The sequence below is a fragment of the Choloepus didactylus genome, chromosome 17 (assembly GCF_015220235.1).
Source record: "Choloepus didactylus isolate mChoDid1 chromosome 17, mChoDid1.pri, whole genome shotgun sequence".
Classification (NCBI taxonomy): domain Eukaryota; kingdom Metazoa; phylum Chordata; class Mammalia; order Pilosa; family Megalonychidae; genus Choloepus; species Choloepus didactylus.
Window position 1 is genome coordinate 16,817,886 of NC_051323.1, and position 18,276 is coordinate 16,836,161.

Sequence of the window (18,276 nt, forward strand, 5' to 3'; positions counted from 1 at the left end):
TGAAAACTATGATTTTGTAATATGCCTTTTGCATGAATTTAAAGTTCTAAATTTAAGGTTGTGAAGATTTTAAAAACATTTTATTGTAAATATGAAAAATTGCCACTTTTGTGATGGGAGAGACTTTGAGGAATGGAGTCTTCTTTCATACATTGGCATTTTTAAAATAAATGAGATGTTTAAAAACCATTAATTCCTTATTATTTTTAGGGAGGAGACATAGACCTTTCCTACAGCAGTGAATCTCAAACAATGAAGAAAAAGTTTTATACTTCGATTTCATTTCCACCAATAAATTTAGAAATTATAAAGAAGCAATTAAATACTAAGTAAGTAATAATTCGTTTTTGAAATTTACATTGGTCCTATTTATTTAACAGTGGAAAATTAGCACTATATTCTTTCTAATTATTAAATATTAATATCAAATGAACTTATAGTTGGCTATTAGTTCAATGTTAATGAATTACCAATATATATATTTATATTTAATCGGGTGTCTTTAAACATAAACACATATAAAACAAAGATGTTTTGATCAGTTAACAAAAATGTGACCAGAGGCCTAACCCTGTATCTCTCGTCAAAGCAGTGGTTCACCATTCAGTAATTCAGTATCCACAGTGAGTCTGTAGAATATAGCTACCACTAATAATGAGAATCAACTATATACCTCTGCAAGCACATATTTGTATATAGGACACTTTTCCGTATAGAAAGATGCACAATATATATACCCTGTCGTGTATCTTGGCTTTTTGTAAATAATATGTACTTTTGTGTTTGCTCTTATCAATGATATTCTACTTAATTAAAATATTTTATTAATATTACCTGCTGTATATTATTATCTTGCTTTTATTTCTTAACTCTTGCTATTCTTAGCCTTTTCATGTTCTTTGTATAGAGTGAGGAAATACTGAAGAACAAATGCTGTAGCCATTATTCAGGGCAACTCAGAAAGAGGATATTTGGCCTAGGCAAGTGCTGAAGAGTTTCTGGTATGGAGCAGGTTAACAGAAGGAGTTGAATTAAAAATCTAAGTCTGATTCATGTCCACATTCCTTGAATTTGTTACTTTATTTGTGGTTAATTCTCCAATTTTAAGGCATTCAGAGTCCATTAGTGGAAAACATATTATAGATATTTTTAAAGAAACATTGTTTCTCATTCCTCCTTTGGCATGTCTGCATGAGTCGTAACTGAATGTTTATTGATAAGCAGAAATTGATTTATATTTGACAGTTTTTTCAGGTAACATCATTTGATACATGTGACAGTCACCAGAGCTGAAAGGAAGTCAGATGCCTTAACCTTAATAGAGGGGCATATAGGGGCTACTGCAGCAGCAGAAGAAATGAAATATTCCTCAAGGAGCATCAAATTCTAATGACAAATAAAACAGAAACCATTATGAGTTACAAAACAGATAAATTGTACCAACTCCATAATGTGCTCAAGTGGTTTTACATTTAATACCAAGAAGGACTACAGACAAACCAACAGTAAATCTACATGGACTCCCGTGTTTTAAATTTAACAAGCACTGATTGTTCCTGTAATTCACATGGGTTACAAATTCTGATCAATCCTTGCTTAGACCACTCTTAAAAACTTTCACTCTAAAACTATCCTGTGACCATTAGGATTTGATCTGCTTTTGTGGGTAATTCCAGCGGTTTAGGAATGTGGCTTTGCTATAAATTTCTAGCTGCATCAGAGTCTCCTGAGATTGGTGCTTTTTGACTGGTTTTGGCTGCAGATGCAGCTCTTCCTGCTGTCTGGCCCCTTTCAGTTATTGTGATATAAGTTCAGATACTTTAGACTTTCTTACTAAGAAGTACTAAGATTTTGATAAAATATGACCAGATTTTTGAAATTCTGGTCATGAGTGTGAAATTCTCAAATTTACATTGTTAGTTACATGTGCAATTTAATAGTTGATATTAAAAGAAAGGAAAGTAGCAGCTTTTGAAAGCTTGTACTTAACCTTAATTACTCTGTGCTTTCTGATACCTTAAAAATAGGGAAATTTGTTTTTCTTTTTTATAAAAGCTAGGAAGGAGAAAATCCATTTTATAGTTATTAGAGCTGCCTCTAAGGAAAATTTACTAACTTGTTCTTTTTGTTCTTGGCTTTCCTCAGTTTGTGAGATTACTCTATATTTTTAAAAAAATATAATTTTATTTCTTTCAATGAGTTCAAAATAAAAGAAAACACTTTGGAACAATGAAAAAAATAAAATAAAACTATCCTGTGATCAGCCCGTAAAATCTTGTAAGTACCCTTACATACCTTTCACCTTTTGAGACTTCTTTCAAGAGTGTTGTGTTCTCCTTTGCTCAGCAAGTCTGGTAAACTCAGGTTTATGTAATGACCAACCAGTTTCTATGATGGTCTCTTTGTAAGAGAGCTTTAGAAAAAACCTTCATTAGGTTGCTACTTACAACAGTAGAAATAAAAGTTTGAAAAGTGAAGCAAGTTTTACTAATTATTTATTTTATTTGTTTAGATTAACGTTACTACAGGATACTCATCGTTCACATCTGAGGGAGTTTGAAAAATACAAAGAAGATGTCAAGACCTCAAAGAGTATGATCCAGAATCTAGAGAATTCATCAAATCAGGCTCTAAATTATAAATTCTATAAAAGCATGAAAATTTATGTGGAAAATTTAATTGACTGTCTTAATGAAAAGGTACATGACTATAAATCTTTTTGTCAGTTCCTTTTTCTGAAGAATCCCAACACAATTTTTAAAAAATTGTCTAAATCCCACATCTAAATATATTCTTCTAGTGTTTTTCCTATACATTTTTGAATTATAATACTAAGCATTCCCTTATTGATGGACATTAAGGTGTTGTATAATTATTTTGCTATTGTAAATAATGCTGTATAAAATTTTATGTATAAATTTTTGTGTATAAAATTGTGTAAGAAAAATTACTTGAAAGTGAATTATTAAATCAAGAGGTATACATATTTTTAAGGCATATGGAACATTTTGCCAAATAATCCTCCAGAGAGATTGTGCCAGTTTTATTTTATTAATTTCCTAGATTGAAAAAAAATTTTTGTATATATATTGTATTAGATCTCAAGCAAGCCCTTTGCTTATGCAGTTGTCCTTTTTTTTTTTTTTTCTTCTTAAGGAAACTAAGCATTTTTGAAATCTTATGTTCTGCTTTCAATATTATTATTTATTTACATTTAAAATGTTAGGAAATAGTAGAATGCATTCCCCACGCTGCTGTTTTAAGTTAGCTACCTTTAACATCACTTGTAGTTACTTTCTGAGGTATTTATTACAATGTGGTTTTCTTTCTTCACTCATCCTTGAAGTAAGTTACACTGTTGAAGTCCTGTCTTTCTGCACATTGATGTAATACGTAGCAGCAGCTGTGGAACATCATGGGGTAAGAGGAATTGTTGCCCAAGAAGTATAAGAAATGCCAGTTTCATCTAGTCTCATTTCTGCTCCACAGCTTTCTTGCCTGTCTCTCTCTGGCTGTCTTCCACTCTCCAATATTTCAAACTTCACCAGTTTCCTCAAGTGCCCCCCTGCAGTCTGCCCCTATGGAAAATAGCTGCGCCCATCATTTCCTCCCCCTCTTCTATTTCAAAGGAAGAGGAGTCCTTCCTCTTATCAAAAGCAGGTCCCTCCATGTTCCTGACTCCAATGCATTGAGTTTCATTAATATTATTTTTAGCTGTTTCCAGTACTGTATGCCGATTTTCTATTTTTTAATATTAAGAGTTTGGGCAGCTAGTTCTATTGATCACATTGTTTTATAATTGAAATGTGATAGTATTGAAGATGTTTCTTTATATGAGAATTAAGCGTATACATAGGCTTTTGTATATCTTCTAAATATTACTTTTCACAATTTTTATAATTTGTTACTTTATGACCTTCAAAATGTTATTATGTATGTATTTCAGATTATCAGCATCCAAGAAATAGAATCATCCATGCATGCACTCCTTTTAAAACAAGCCATGACCTTTATGAAACGCAGGCAAGATGAATTAAAACACGAATCAACATATTTACAGCAGTTATCACGTTAGTATTTTTCCTATTCGATATAATTTATTATTCATAAAGTTAAACTATAAGCTAGAAAATGAAAATATTTTTAATCCTGTATTAAAAAATTGCTTTTTACCTATTTTCCCGCTAACCTTTCACTCACCCACATCCAAAAGTCAAAACATTTAGAGTTAGGGCTTCAAAATGTCTTAAATTAAGTCTAAGACTGAAAAATCAAAATAACTTCCTAATCAATTAGTATTTGAGACAAGATGTTTGGCCATTTCATGAATGTTTTGAGATGGGTTCACATAAATCTGTATTAGAGGGAGGCGGGGCAAGATGGCGGACTGGTGAGCTGTATGTTTTAGTTACTCCTCCAGGAAAGTAGGCAGAAAGCCAGGAACTGCGTGGACTGGACACCACAGAGCAATCTGACTTTGGGCATACTTCATACAACACTCATGAAAACGTTGAACTGCTGAGATCAGCGAAATCTCTAAGTTTTTGCCGCCAGGGGACCCGCGCCCCTCCCTGCCAGGCTCAGTCCCGTGGGAGGAGGGGCTGTCAGCTCCAGGAAGGAGTAGGGAGAACTGCAGTGGCAGCCCTTATCGGAAACTCATTCTACTGATCCAAACTCCAACCATAGATAGACTGAGACCAGACACCAGAGAATCTGTGAGCAGCCAGCCCAGCAGAGAGGAGACACGCATAGAAAAAAAACAACACGAAAAACTCCAAAATAAAAGCGGAGGATTTTTGGAGTTCTGGTGAACATAGAAAGGGGGAAGGACAGAGCTCAGGCCCCGAGGCACATATGCAAATCCCGAAGAAAAGCTGATCTCTCTGCCCTGTGGACCTTTCCTTAATGGCCCTGGTTGCTTTGTCTCTTAGCATTTCAATAACCCATTAGATCTCTGAGGAGGGCCCTTTTTTTTTTTTTTTTTTTTAATCCTTTTTTCTTTTTCTAAAACAATTACTCTAAGAAGCCCAATACAGAAAGCTTCAAAGACTTACTATTTGGGCAGATCAACTCAAGTGCAGAACTAAGAGAGCTCTGGGACAAGGCAATAATCCAGTGGCTGAGAAAATTCACTAAACACCACAACTTCCCAAGAAAAGGGGGGTGTCCGTTCACAGCCATCATCCTCGTGGACAGGAAACACTCCTGCCCGTCGCCAGCCCCATAGCCCAGAGCTGCCCCAGACAACCCAATGTGACGGAAGTGCTTCAGATAACACGCAAACACCACAAAACTCGGTGTGGACATTAGCCTTCCCTGCAACCTCAGCTGATTGTCCCAGAGTTGGGAAGGCGGAGCAGTGTGAATTAACAAAGCCCCATTCAGCCATCATTTCAGCAGACTGGGAGCCTCCCTACACAGACCAGCAGCCCAGAACTGCCCTGGGGGGACAGCACTCACCTGTGACATAGCACAGTCATCCCTCAACAGAGGACCCGGGGTGCACAGCCTGGAAGAGGGGCCCACTTGCAAGTCTCAGGAGCCATACACCAATACAAAGGAGTTGTGGGTCATTGGCAGAGACAAACTGTGGCAGGACTGAACTGAAGGATTAGACTATTGCATCAGCTTTAAAACTCTAGGATCACAAGGGAGATTTGATTGTTAGGGCCACACCCCCTCCCTGACTGCCCAGAAACACGCCCCATATACAGGGCAGGCAACACCAACTACACACGCAAGCTTGGTACACCAATTGGACCCCACAAGACTCACTCCCCCACTCACCAAAAAGGCTAAGCAGGGGAGAACTGGCTTGTGGAGAACAGGTGGCTCATGGACGCCACCTGCTGGTTAGTTAGAGAAAGTGTACTCCACGAAGCTGTAGATCTGATAAATTAGAGATAAGGACTTCAATTGGTCTACAAATCCTAAAAGAACCCTATCAAGTTCAGCAAATGCCAACAGGCCAAAAACAACAGAAAATTATAAAGCATATGAAAAAAACACACGATATAGATAACCCAAGCCCAAGCACCCAAATCAAAAGACCAGAAGAGACACAGCACCTAGAGCAGCTACTCAAAGAACTAAAGATGAACAATGAGACCATAGTACGGGAGAGAAAGGAAATCAAGAAGACCCTATAAGAGCATAACGAAGACATTGCAAGACTAAATAAAAAAATGGATGATCTTATGGAAATTAAAGAAACTGTTGACCAAATTAAAAAGATTCTGGACACTCATAGTACAAGACTAGAGGAAGTTGAACAACGAATCAGTGACCTGGAAGATGACAGAATGGAAAATGAAAGCATAAAAGAAAGAATGGGGAAAAAAATTGAAAAAATCGAAATGGACCTCAGGGATATGATAGATAATATGAAACGTCCAAATATAAGGCTCATTGGTGTCCCAGAAGGGGAAGAAAGGGGTAAAGGTCTAGGAAGAGTATTCAAAGACATTGTTGGGGAAAACTTCCCAAATCTTCTAAACAACATAAATACACAAATCATAAATGCTCAGCGAACTCCAAAAAGAATAAATCCAAATAAACCCACTCCGAGACATATACTGATCACACTGTCAAACACAGAAGAGAAGGAGCAAGTTCTGAAAGCAGCAAGAGAAAAGCAATTCACCACATACAAAGGAAACAGCATAAGACTAAGCAGTGACTACTCAGCAGCCACCATGGAGGCAAGAAGGCAGTGGCATGATATATTTAAAATTCCGAGTGAGAAAAATTTCCAGCCAAGAATACTTTATCCAGCAAAGCTCTCCTTCAAATTTGAGGGAGAGCTTAAATTTTTCACAGACAAACAAATGCTGAGAGAATTTGCTAACAAGAGACCTGCCGTACTGGAGATACTCAAGGGAGCCCTACAGACAGAGAAACAAAGAAAGGACAGAGAGACTTGGAGAAAGGTTCAGTACTAAAGAGATTCGGTATCAGTACAATAAAGGATATTAATAGACGGGAAAAATATGACAAACATAAACCAAAAGATAAGATGGCTGATTCACGAAATGCCTTCACGGTTATAACGTTGAATGTAAATGGATTAAACTCCCCAATTAAAAGATATAGATTCGCAGAATGGATCAAAAAAAATGAACCATCAATATGTTGCATACAAGAGACTCATCTTAGACACAGGGACACAAAGAAACTGAAAGTGAAAGGATGGAAAAAAATATTTCATGCAAGCTACAGCCAAAAGAAAGCAGGTGTAGCAATATTAATCTCAGATAAAATAGACTTCAAATGCAGGGATGTTTTGAGAGACAAAGAAGGCCACTACATACTAATAAAAGGGGCAATTCAGCAAGAAGAAATAACAATCGTAAATGTCTATGCACCCAATCAAGGTGCCACAAAATACATGAGAGAAACACTGGCAAAACTAAAGGAAGCAATTGATGTTTCCACAATAATTGTGGGCGACTTCAACACATCACTCTCTCCTATAGATAGATCAACCAGACAGAAGACCAGTAAGGAAATTGAAAACCTAAACAATCTGATAAATGAATTAGATTTAACAGACATATACAGGTCATTACATCCCAAATCACCAGGATACACATACTTTTCTAGTGCTCATGGAACTTTCTCCAGAACAGATCATATGCTGGGACATAAAACAAGCCTTAATAAATTTAAAAAGATTGAAATTATTCAAAGCACATTCTCTGACCACAATGGAATACAATTAGAAGTCAATAACCATCAGAGACTTAGAAAATCCACAAATACCTGGAGGTTAAACAACACACTCCTAAACAATCAGTGGGTTAAAGAAGAAATAGAAAGAGAAATTGCTAAATATATAGAGACGAATGAAAATGAGAACACAACGTACCAAAACCTATGGGATGCAGCAAAAGCAGTGCTAAGGGGGAAATTTATAGCACTAAACGCATATATTAAAAAGGAAGAAAGAGCCAAAATCAAAGAACTAATGGATCAACTGAAGAAGCTAGAAAATGAACAGCAAACCAATCCTAAACCAAGTAGAAGAAAAGACATAACAAGGATTAAAGCAGAAATAAATGATATAGAGAACAAAAAAACAATAGAGAGGATAAATATCACCAAAAGCTGGTTCTTTGAGAAGATCAACAAGATTGACAAGCCCCTAGCTAGACTGACAAAATCAAAAGAGAGAAGACCCCTATAAACAAAATAATGAATGAAAAAGGTGACATAACTGCAGATCCTGAAGAAATTAAAAAAATTATAAGAGGATATTATGAACAACTCTGTGGCAACAAACTGGATAATGTAGAGGAAATGGACAATTTCCTGGAAACATATGAACAACCTAGACTGACCAGAGAAGAAATAGAAGACCTCAACCAACCCATCACAAGCAAAGAGATCCAATCAGTCATCAAAAATCTTCCCACAAATAAATGCCCAGGGCCAGATGGCTTCACAGGGGAATTCTGCCAAACTTTCCAGAAGGAACTGACACCAATCTTACTCAAACTCTTCCAAACGTTGAAGAAAATGGAACACTACTTAACTCATTTTTGAAGCTAACATCAATCTAATACCAAAACCAGGCAAAGATGCTACAAAAAAGGAAAACTACCGGCCAATCTCCCTAATGAATATAGATGCAAAAATCCTCAACAAAATACTTGCAAATCGAATCCAAAGACACATTAAAAAAATCATACACCATGACCAAGTGGGGTTCATTCCAGGCATGCAAGGATGGTTCAACATAAGAAAATCAATCAATGTATTACAACACATTAACAAGTCAAAGGGAAAAATCAATTGATCATCTCAATAGATGCTGAAAAAGCATTTGACAAAATCCAACATCCCTTTTTGATAAAAACACTTCAAAAGGTAGGAATTGAAGGAAACTTCCTCAACATGATAAAGAGCATATATGAAAAACCCACAGCCAGCATAGTACTCAATGGTGAGAGACTGAAAGCCTTCCCTCTAAGATCAGGAACAAGACAAGGATGCCCGCTGTCACCACTGTTATTCAACATTGTGCTGGAAGTGCTAGCCAGGGCAATCCAGCAAGACAAAGAAATAAAAGGCATCCAAATTGGAAAAGAAGAAGTAAAACTGTCATTGTTTGCAGATGATATGATCTTATATCTAGAAAACCCTGAGAAATTGACGATACAGCTACTAGAGCTAATAAACAGATTTAGCAAAGTAGTGGGATACAAGATTAATGCACATAAGTCAGTAATGTTTCTATATGCTAGAGGTGAACAAACTGAGGAGACACTCAAGAAAAGGATACCGTTTTCAATAGCAACTAAAAAAATCAAGTACCTAGGAATCAACTTAACCAAAGATGTAAAAGACCTATACAAAGAAAACTACATAACTCTACTAAAAGAAATAGAAGGGGACCTTAAAAGATGGAAAAATATTCCATGTTCATGGATAGGAAGGCTAAATGTCATTAAGATGCCAATTCTACCCAAACTCATCTACAGATTCAGTGCAATCCCAATCAAAATTCCAACAACCTACTTTGCAGACTTGGAAAAGCTAGTTATCAAATTTATTTGGAAAGGGAAGATGCCTCGAATTGCTAAAGACACTCTAAAAAAGAAAAACGAAGTGGGAGGACTTACACTCCCTGACTTTGAAGCTTATTATAAAGCCACAGTTGCCAAAACAGCATGGTACTGGCACAAAGATAGACATATAGATCAATGGAATCGAATTGAGAATTCAGAGACAGACCCTCAGATCTATGGCCGACTGATCTTTGATAAGGCCCCCAAAGTCACTGAACTGAGTCATAATGGTCTTTTCAACAAATGGGGCTGGGAGAGTTGGATATCCATATCCAAAAGAATGAAAGAGGACCCCTACCTCACCCCCTACACAAAAATTAACTCAAAATGGACCAAAGATCTCAATATAAAAGAAAGTACCATAAAACTCCTAGAAGATAATGTAGGAAAACATCTTCAAGACCTTGTATTAGGTGGCCACTTCCCAGACTTTACACCCAAAGCACAAGCAACAAAAGAAGAAATAGATAAATGGGAACTCCTCAAGCTTAGAAGTTTCTGCACCTCAAAGGAATTTCTCAAAAAGGTAAAGAGGCAGCCAACTCAATGGGAAAAAATTTTTGGAAACCATGTATCTGACAAAAGACTGATATCTTGCATATATAAAGAAATCCTACAACTCAATGACAATAGTACAGATAGCCCAATTATAAAATGGGCAAAAGATATGAAAAGACAATTCTCTGAAGAGGACATACAAATGACCAAGAAACACATGAAAAAATGTTCAGCTTCACTAGCTATTAGAGAGATGCAAATTAAGACCACAATGAGACACCATCTAACACCGGTTAGAATGGCTGCCATTAAACAAACAGGAAACTACAAATGCTGGAGGGGATGTGGAGAAATTGGAACTCTTTTTCATTGTTGGTGGGACTGTATAATGGTTCAACCACCCTGAAAGTCAGTCTGGCAGTTCCTTAGAAAACTAGATATAGAGTTACCATTCGATCCAGCGATTGCACTTCTCGGTATATACCCGGAAGATCGGAAAGCAGTGACACGAACAGATATCTGCACGCCAATGTTCATAGCAGCATTATTCACAATTGCCAAGAGATGGAAACAACCCAAATGTCCTTCAACAGATGAGTGGATAAATAAAATGTGGTATATATACACGATGGAATACTACGCGGCAGTAAGAAGGAACGATCTCGTGAAACATATGACAACATGGATGAACCTTGAAGACATAATGCTGAGCGAAATAAGCCAGGCACAAAAAGAGAAATATTATATGCTACCACTGATGTGAACTTTGAAAAATGTAAAACAAATGATTTATAATGTAGAATGTAGGGGAACTAGCAGTAGAGAGCAATTAAGGAAGGGGGAACAATAATCCAAGAAGAACAGATAAGCTATTTAACGTTCTGGGGATGCCCAGCAATGACTATGGTCTGTTACTTTCTGATGGATATAGTAGGAACAAGTTCACAGAAATGTTGCTATATTAAGTAACTTTCTTGGGGTAAAGTAGGAACATGTTGGAAGTAAAGCAGTTATCTTAGGTTAGTTGTCTTTTTGTTACTCCCTTGTTATGGTCTCTTTGAAATGTTCTTTTATTGTATGTTTGTTTTCTTTTTAACTTTTTTTTCATACAGTTGATTTAAAAAAGAAGGGAAAGTTAAAGAAAAAAAAAAGAAAAACAAGGAAAAAAAAAGATGTAGTGCCCCCTTGAGGAGTCTGTGGAGAATGCAAGGGTATTCGCCTACCCCACCTCCATGGTTGCTAACATGACCACAGACATAGGGGACTGGTGGTTTGGTGGGTTGAGCCCTCTACCATAGGTTTTACCCTTGGGAAGACGGTTGCTGCAGAGGAGAGGCTGGGCCTCCCTATGGTTGTGCCTAAGAGCCTCCTCCCGAATGCGTCTTTGTTGCTCAGATGTGGCCCTCTCTCTCTGGCTAAGCCAACTTGAAAGGTGAAATCACTGCCCTCCCCCCTACGTGGGATCGGACACCCAGGGGAGTGACTCTCCCTGGCAACGTGGAATATGACTCCCAGGGAGGAATGTAGGCCCGGCATCGTGGGACGGAGAACATCTTCTTGACCAAAAGGGGGATGTGAAAGGAAATGAAATAAGCTTCAGTGGCAGAGAGATTCCAAAAGGAGCCGAGAGGTCACTCTGGTGGGCACTCTTACGCACAATTTAGACAACCCTTTTTAGGTTCTAAAGAATTGGGGTAGCTGGTGGTGGATACCTGAAACTATCAAACTACAACCCAGAACCCATGAATCTCGAAGACAGTTGTATAAAAATGTAGCTTATGAGGGGTGACAAGGGGATTGGGAAAGCCATAAGGACCACACTCCACTTTGTCTAGTTTATGGATGGATGAGTAGAAAAATAGGGGAAGGAAACAAACAGACAAAGGTACCCAGTGTTGTTTTTTACTTCAATTGCTCTTTTTCACTCTAATTATTATTCTTGTTATTCTTGTGTGTGTGCTAATGAAGGTGTCAGGGATTGATTTGGGTGATGAATGTACAATTATGTAATGGTACTGTGAACAATCGAAAGTACGATTTGTTTTGTATGACTGCGTGGTATATGAATATATCTCAATAAAATGAAGATTTAAAAAAAAAAAAAAAAAAAGACATAATGCTGAGCTAAATAAGCCAGGCACAAAAAGAGAGATATTGTATGTTACCACTAATGTGAATTCTGTGAAAAATGTACAGTGTTTTATACTGTAGAATGTAGGGGACCTAGAGATACCAATTAGTGGAGGGGGAATGATAATCTAATAAGAACAGATAAACTATGGAGGGTAATCTCAATGTTATGGGAATGCTCAGGAATGATTATGGTTTGTAAACTTTCTTGGATATAGTAAGATCATGTTGGAAGCAATAGAGTTATTTTAGGTTTTTTTTTTTCTCTTATTCCTTTGTTTTCTTAGGGGTTGTTAATTTTCTTGGGGTATGGTAGGAACATGTTGGAAGCAATGTAGTTATTTTAGATTATTTGTTTTTCTTACTCCTCTGTTTGGACATGGTTTATTAATTTTCTTGGGGTATGGTAGGAACATATTGAAAGCAAAGTAGTTATTTTAGGTTATTTGTTTTCCTTAATCCATTGCTTTGTTTGAAATGTTGTGGGGTTTTTTTGGTTGTTGTTTGCCTGTTTTTAATTTTTTGATAAACAAAGTTAAAAAATTGAAAAAAAAGAATCAGTAGAAAAATGGGAGTAAAAACTAAATGACAAATAGGGTGGGATGGGGGGATGGTGTGGGTATTCTCTTTTCACTTTTATTTTTTATTCTTATTCTGATTCTTTCTGATGTAAGGAAAATGTTCAGAAATAGATTGTGGTGATGAACGCATAACTATATGATCATACTGTGAACAGTTGATTGTATACCATGGATGACTGTATGGTTTGTGAATATATTTCAATAAAACTGAATTAAAAAAAAAAAAAAAAAAAGAATTGGGGTAGCTGGTGGTGGATACCTGAAACTGTCAAACTACAACCCAGAACCCATGAATCTCGAAGACGGTTGTATAAAAATGTAGCTTATTAGGGGTGACAATGGGATTGGGAAAGCCATGAGGACCACACTCCACTTTGTCTAGTTTATGGATGGATGAGTAGAAAAACGGGAAGGAAACAAACAGACAAAGGTACCCAGTGTTCTTTTTTACTTCAATTGCTCTTTTTCACTCTAATTATTATTCTTGTTATTTTTGTGTGTGTGCTAATGAAGGTGTCAGGGATTGATTTAGGTAATGAATGTACAACTATGTAATGGTACTGTGAACAATCGAAAGTATGATTTGTTTTGTATGACTGCATGGTATGTGAATATATCTCAATAAAATGAAGATTAAAAAAAAAAATCTGTATTAGTGATCTAACTTTATAAAGTTTCCAGGACTCTTCCACAGATTGGTTAGGGAGATTAAAAAAAAGTCTGGTAGATTCCAGTATAGATCCATCTATAAGATCTTATTATACAAGATTTGGATGCTTCCTTTTAGTTGTCACACTGGTTTTATATTTTCAAACATGTCTTCCTTTGATTAAGGTGCTGCCAGACGGTAGTGAAAGTGATGCTAAACAGCTGATAACTGCAAAGGCAGAGAGACTTCCAACCGCATGACATTTTGTTGGTGATAAATTACATGTATATATTGAAATAGGAAATAATATGAGTAGTATATTGATATTGCAAATATTTCTAGCATTTGGCTATAAGGACAGGAAAAAAACTGGTAAAAACTGATGAAAAGGAATATAAAGAAAGGAACTTTGTTATTCTCAAATGCACAGGTGTATTTTCTTAGGCAAGCAAACTAGATGTCTCCTAATATTGTGATAGGAAGTTAAATACTGCAATTTCACTGCATCATAAAATACACAATTTAGGCATATTACATGTGTGTGTTTGTATAAACATAAGTATATATACACACATGCTATTCCTTTTGTTTACAGAGTGTTTTATTTTATTTCTTTTGAGAATTTGCAGTATGAAATCAGTTTTATTCATTAACAGGCAACACTGAGACATCAACAAATGAAAGCTTGGCTACTGATGAAAAAACTCAACAGGTTTTAGAAGAGATTGAATCCCGAAGGTAGCTATATAAAGTAAAGACTTAGAAGATCATTGAGGAAGTATTCTTCACTACTTAAGTATAATTAACTGTAACCTAACATGTTGATTTGTGGGAATAATGTAAAACCAAAATTTAGTTCAGCAGCCCATGACCCCAGGGTTTAAAGACACACTGGTATATTTGGATCATTTGAAAGGAATAGGTAAAATGACATTTATCAGGCTGGGAATTGCTCATAACTAAGCTGGTACTTATTATACCGTTACCCCTTCGCCAAAATCTGGTTAGGCCATGGGAATGTATGTATGGGAATATCTTAAGGAAAAAAAGAGAAAACCTCCAGTTCAGACTAACAAAGCTAAAATGTCAAAAATATTAACATAAAGTTATGTACTAATATGATGGTATAAACCTGGGCATTTTAAATAAATGACTTTTGCCTCTTATTTTAAAGCATTTATTTTTAGCAGGAGCTATTTGCCTTTAACTCATTTTTGGTTTATTGGAAAATATAGGGCACAAAGAAGACAGGCAAGGACACTTTCTGGGAATTGCAATCACGAGGAAGGAACTTCTAGTGATGATGAACTGTCTTCAGCAGAAATGACTGAATTCCAAAAGGGCCAAGGTCAATTACCAAGTTTCTGATGTGTCCTGGTTTGAAGTAGTCAAATAGTGGAAAATGTTTTGCTGGGATTGGGCTTATATTTTTATGTTTTTATCCTTAAATTCATAATCTATATGAAACAGTTGAGAAAATTCAGGTAAAAAAAAACTTTTTTTTCCTTAGATCTTCTCTTCCTACCTCTGATAAAATGGGGGAGGGGTATTTTCAGTATTCTAGCATCTTTGTATTTTTTTCCCTCAGCCTTTCTCCCATTAAAAACGGACATTTTGGTTTTATTTCTACACTGTGTATATTCTATATTATTTTGTAAAACAACTGAATTTAGTTAAACCATTTTTAGCATTCTGAGATGGTAAGATGTGTATAATTCAAAGAGTGTGGGCTTTGGAATCGGGTAGACTTGGGTTGAATAGGGGCTTTGCTGCTTACTACTGTAAGGCAATCCTTGACACCCCCACCCCACCCCCCAAATCTGATGTTGTTGTATACTATTTGTTATTTTTTGTTTGTTTGTTTTTTTGTCTGTAAATAACTAGACCATATCACCTGCCTTGTAGGAAGGGTGGTTATGGTGACAAAATGAGAATATATGTGTAATGCTTTGGCATAGTATTGATGTTATTACTGTTATTACTAAAGTGATTTTTTTTATCATTTTATCATTTATCAAAGAAAAGTTTTTAATTCAATTCATTGTGTTTATAAGGAGCACATTTAAAAATCAGACTTAAAATGTGCATATTAAAGAAGCTTGTTTTTTTCACAGATGACATTTTACAGAATCATAAGAAGATTTTTGAAGATGTACAGGATGATTTTTGTAACGTCCAGAATATTTTGTTGAAATTTCGGCAGTGGCGAGAAAAGTTTCCTGATTCATATTATGAAGCTTTCATTAGTTTATGCATACCAAAGCTTTTAAATCCCCTAATACGAATTCAGTTGATTGACTGGAATCCTCTTAAGGTATTTACACTTTATATATGAAAAAATAATCCTGATCACATTAGTTACTTAAATTCCCTTACTATCAAGTTAGCTATAAAATAATTCACCCTCAGAGTTAGAGCTGATAATTAGCACTTTGGAGCCACAATCTGGAAATGTGTACTTTAAGCTACATTCTTTTCTTGGTTCTCACTTTATTTTTAAGGCTGAGCAGCACTAAACATCAGTAAAGTTGACCATGTTACATTTTTAGCTTCTTCTATGTTAACTTTGGGATCATACTCCCCTTCCCCCCAAAAAATTATAAGGTGGCATTGGGCCTTAAGAATTATCGTCCCTTTACAGAAATTAGACATAGGAACCTTGTTGCGGAGAGTTCTGAAGTTAGAGATGACGGTTTGGGAAGTGTTGGTTAGGAAAGCTGTTTACGAAAAGGAATTGGAACTAGGCTTTAAAAGGTATGCAGGATTTAAACAGGTGGAGAGAGAGAGGGGGGAAGGTATATCAGAAAGATGGTTCCATTTATAAAAATGGCAACTTCCCAGAAAGAGAAAAGGCTTTGAAGGAAATTTTACTTCATAGTTAATGAAATGATAGTGAGACATCCATGTGGATATGCCCCAGTGAGCAAACAGAAATGGGAAACTGAATTTCTAGGAAAAGACCAGAGCTGAAGATAAAGATTTAACAAAGTGAAAGATGGATCCATATCCTTTTACCTTTCTCTCCTTTAGTCATACAAGCCTGTCGGCTGTGTTAGGTTCAGGGCCATGTGTCTTCGTTGTACAGGAACCAGGCTTATCCCAGAGAAAATACCGGGTTGTTGGTTGGCAGCAGCCTAGTCATTAACCACTCAAGTTGTATTGGGTACTCAGTTATACCTAGCAAGATCTATTCATTCATTCAACAAATAATATTTGGGCACTTGCTCTTTGCCTGGTAAGGTAAACCACATGCAAATTACACAGTTGTGCCTATGGAAATTGAGGGAGCCAGGAGTCAATTGTGCTCAAGATAGATGAGTTTTTATAAACAAATTCCTTGGCTGTTTCGTGTTCTGCTCCAAATGAATAACAAATGAATATTTCACATCTAGCAGGGTGCTTGCCATGTGGTAGGCCCTGAAGGTCCTGGAACACAGTTGGTACTTACTGATTATTTGTCGTGCATGAAACCCAGCTTCTTGTCATGTTGCTTAGACATCATGTCTTAGTCATGTCATCCTGCCCAGCCTTGGTGGTCTGCTATATAAAAGATGAATTATTCTCCTTTGATCCTTAAATAATAATCACCAGAGCTTTTTAAGAAAGTTGGTAACAACCATTTTAAAAATAAACTAGTACTTAAGAATATTATATTTCATTTATAACTTTTGTAATTGTATTTATAAGCTGGATTGCATAGGTTTAAAACAGATGCCTTGGTTCACATCTATAGAAGAATTTATGGAGGATTCGAAGAAGGAAGGTGGTTCGGATAAAAAAATCTTGTCTGCTGTCATCAACAAAACAATTATTCCTCAACTTTCAGGTACTGTTTTATCATCTTGGTAAATTTAAGTTGATCTTTGACAGAGTTGAAGGTCACTAATTTCTGTTACAGTTGCAAATATGATTTTCAGAAGTTTTGGGGCACTAGAAAATATATGCAGCAAAAATCAACAGGTATCATAATTGAGGCTGGCTACAAAATGCCTGTATGTACATGTATTTGACTGCTAAGTTGCTCGTAAGCAGAAACTTGCACATTTGTTACTTAGCACTGTTCTGTGGTACCTGCATCGTTTGTTAGTGCATGCTTCCGTCCATACTACAGGCCTCCCTTTCTTTCCCTTAACTTCACCCCTTAACTTTCTGCCCTTTACTTCTTCTCTATTTCTTTAAAAAAAAAAACATGCCTACATTTTCCTTAACATCTGCCAGTGGCAATCATAATCACTTAGCATTGAAGACTCAAGACTCTTGCCTTGCCTGCAATTAAATTGTATTTGTACAATTAATTGTATTTAATGCTCTGTCCCCCATACTCTGTAAGGAATAGGAGGCTCTCAGTTTGTAGTCTTTGACCAACTGTTTCTGAAGTTGTTAGAAGCCTAACCTTCTATATGTTTGAGAAGTCACTGTTTTTGTTTTTTGTTTGTTTGTTTTTATTGTTTATCTATTTAGTTTATCCTGTTATTCATCTTGTATTTTACAAGGGCCTATCCTTTGCCAGGCACTGTTATCACTTCAACATATACAACAGTGAACAAAATAATATTCTCCACCCTCATGGACAGAAGACAGATGATAAACAAGACAGATAAAATCTACAGCATGTTAGTTATAAGTTCTAAGAGAAAAATAGAGTAAGAAAAAGGGATACAAATTACCAAAGAGGAGTGCAATTTCAATTTAAGACTGAATGACCAGGGAAGGGCTCCCTGACAAGGTGACAATAGTATAGAGACCAGAAGGAAGTAAGGAAGTGACCCATGTGAATATCTGAGGGAAGCAGTGGAAACAGCATGTGCAAAGACCTTGAGGAACAGCAAATAAGTCTGTGTAGCAAGGG

General features: G+C 36.3%; 1 protein-coding gene across 2 annotated transcripts in view; it reads left to right on the plus strand.

Annotated features, from left to right (window-relative positions):
- The window catches only part of LOC119512632 (GC-rich sequence DNA-binding factor 2-like), a 935,299-nt gene that overhangs the window by 899,490 nt on the left and 17,533 nt on the right, over positions 1–18,276 (plus strand). For both annotated transcript variants that reach the window (XM_037807420.1, XM_037807421.1), the window contains 7 exons: positions 211–329; positions 2,513–2,699; positions 3,947–4,070; positions 14,084–14,165; positions 14,663–14,775; positions 15,542–15,741; positions 17,115–17,253. In XM_037807420.1, the coding sequence (XP_037663348.1) occupies positions 211–329; positions 2,513–2,699; positions 3,947–4,070; positions 14,084–14,165; positions 14,663–14,775; positions 15,542–15,741; positions 17,115–17,253 (964 nt within the window). The remainder of the gene's footprint in view (positions 1–210; positions 330–2,512; positions 2,700–3,946; positions 4,071–14,083; positions 14,166–14,662; positions 14,776–15,541; positions 15,742–17,114; positions 17,254–18,276) is intronic.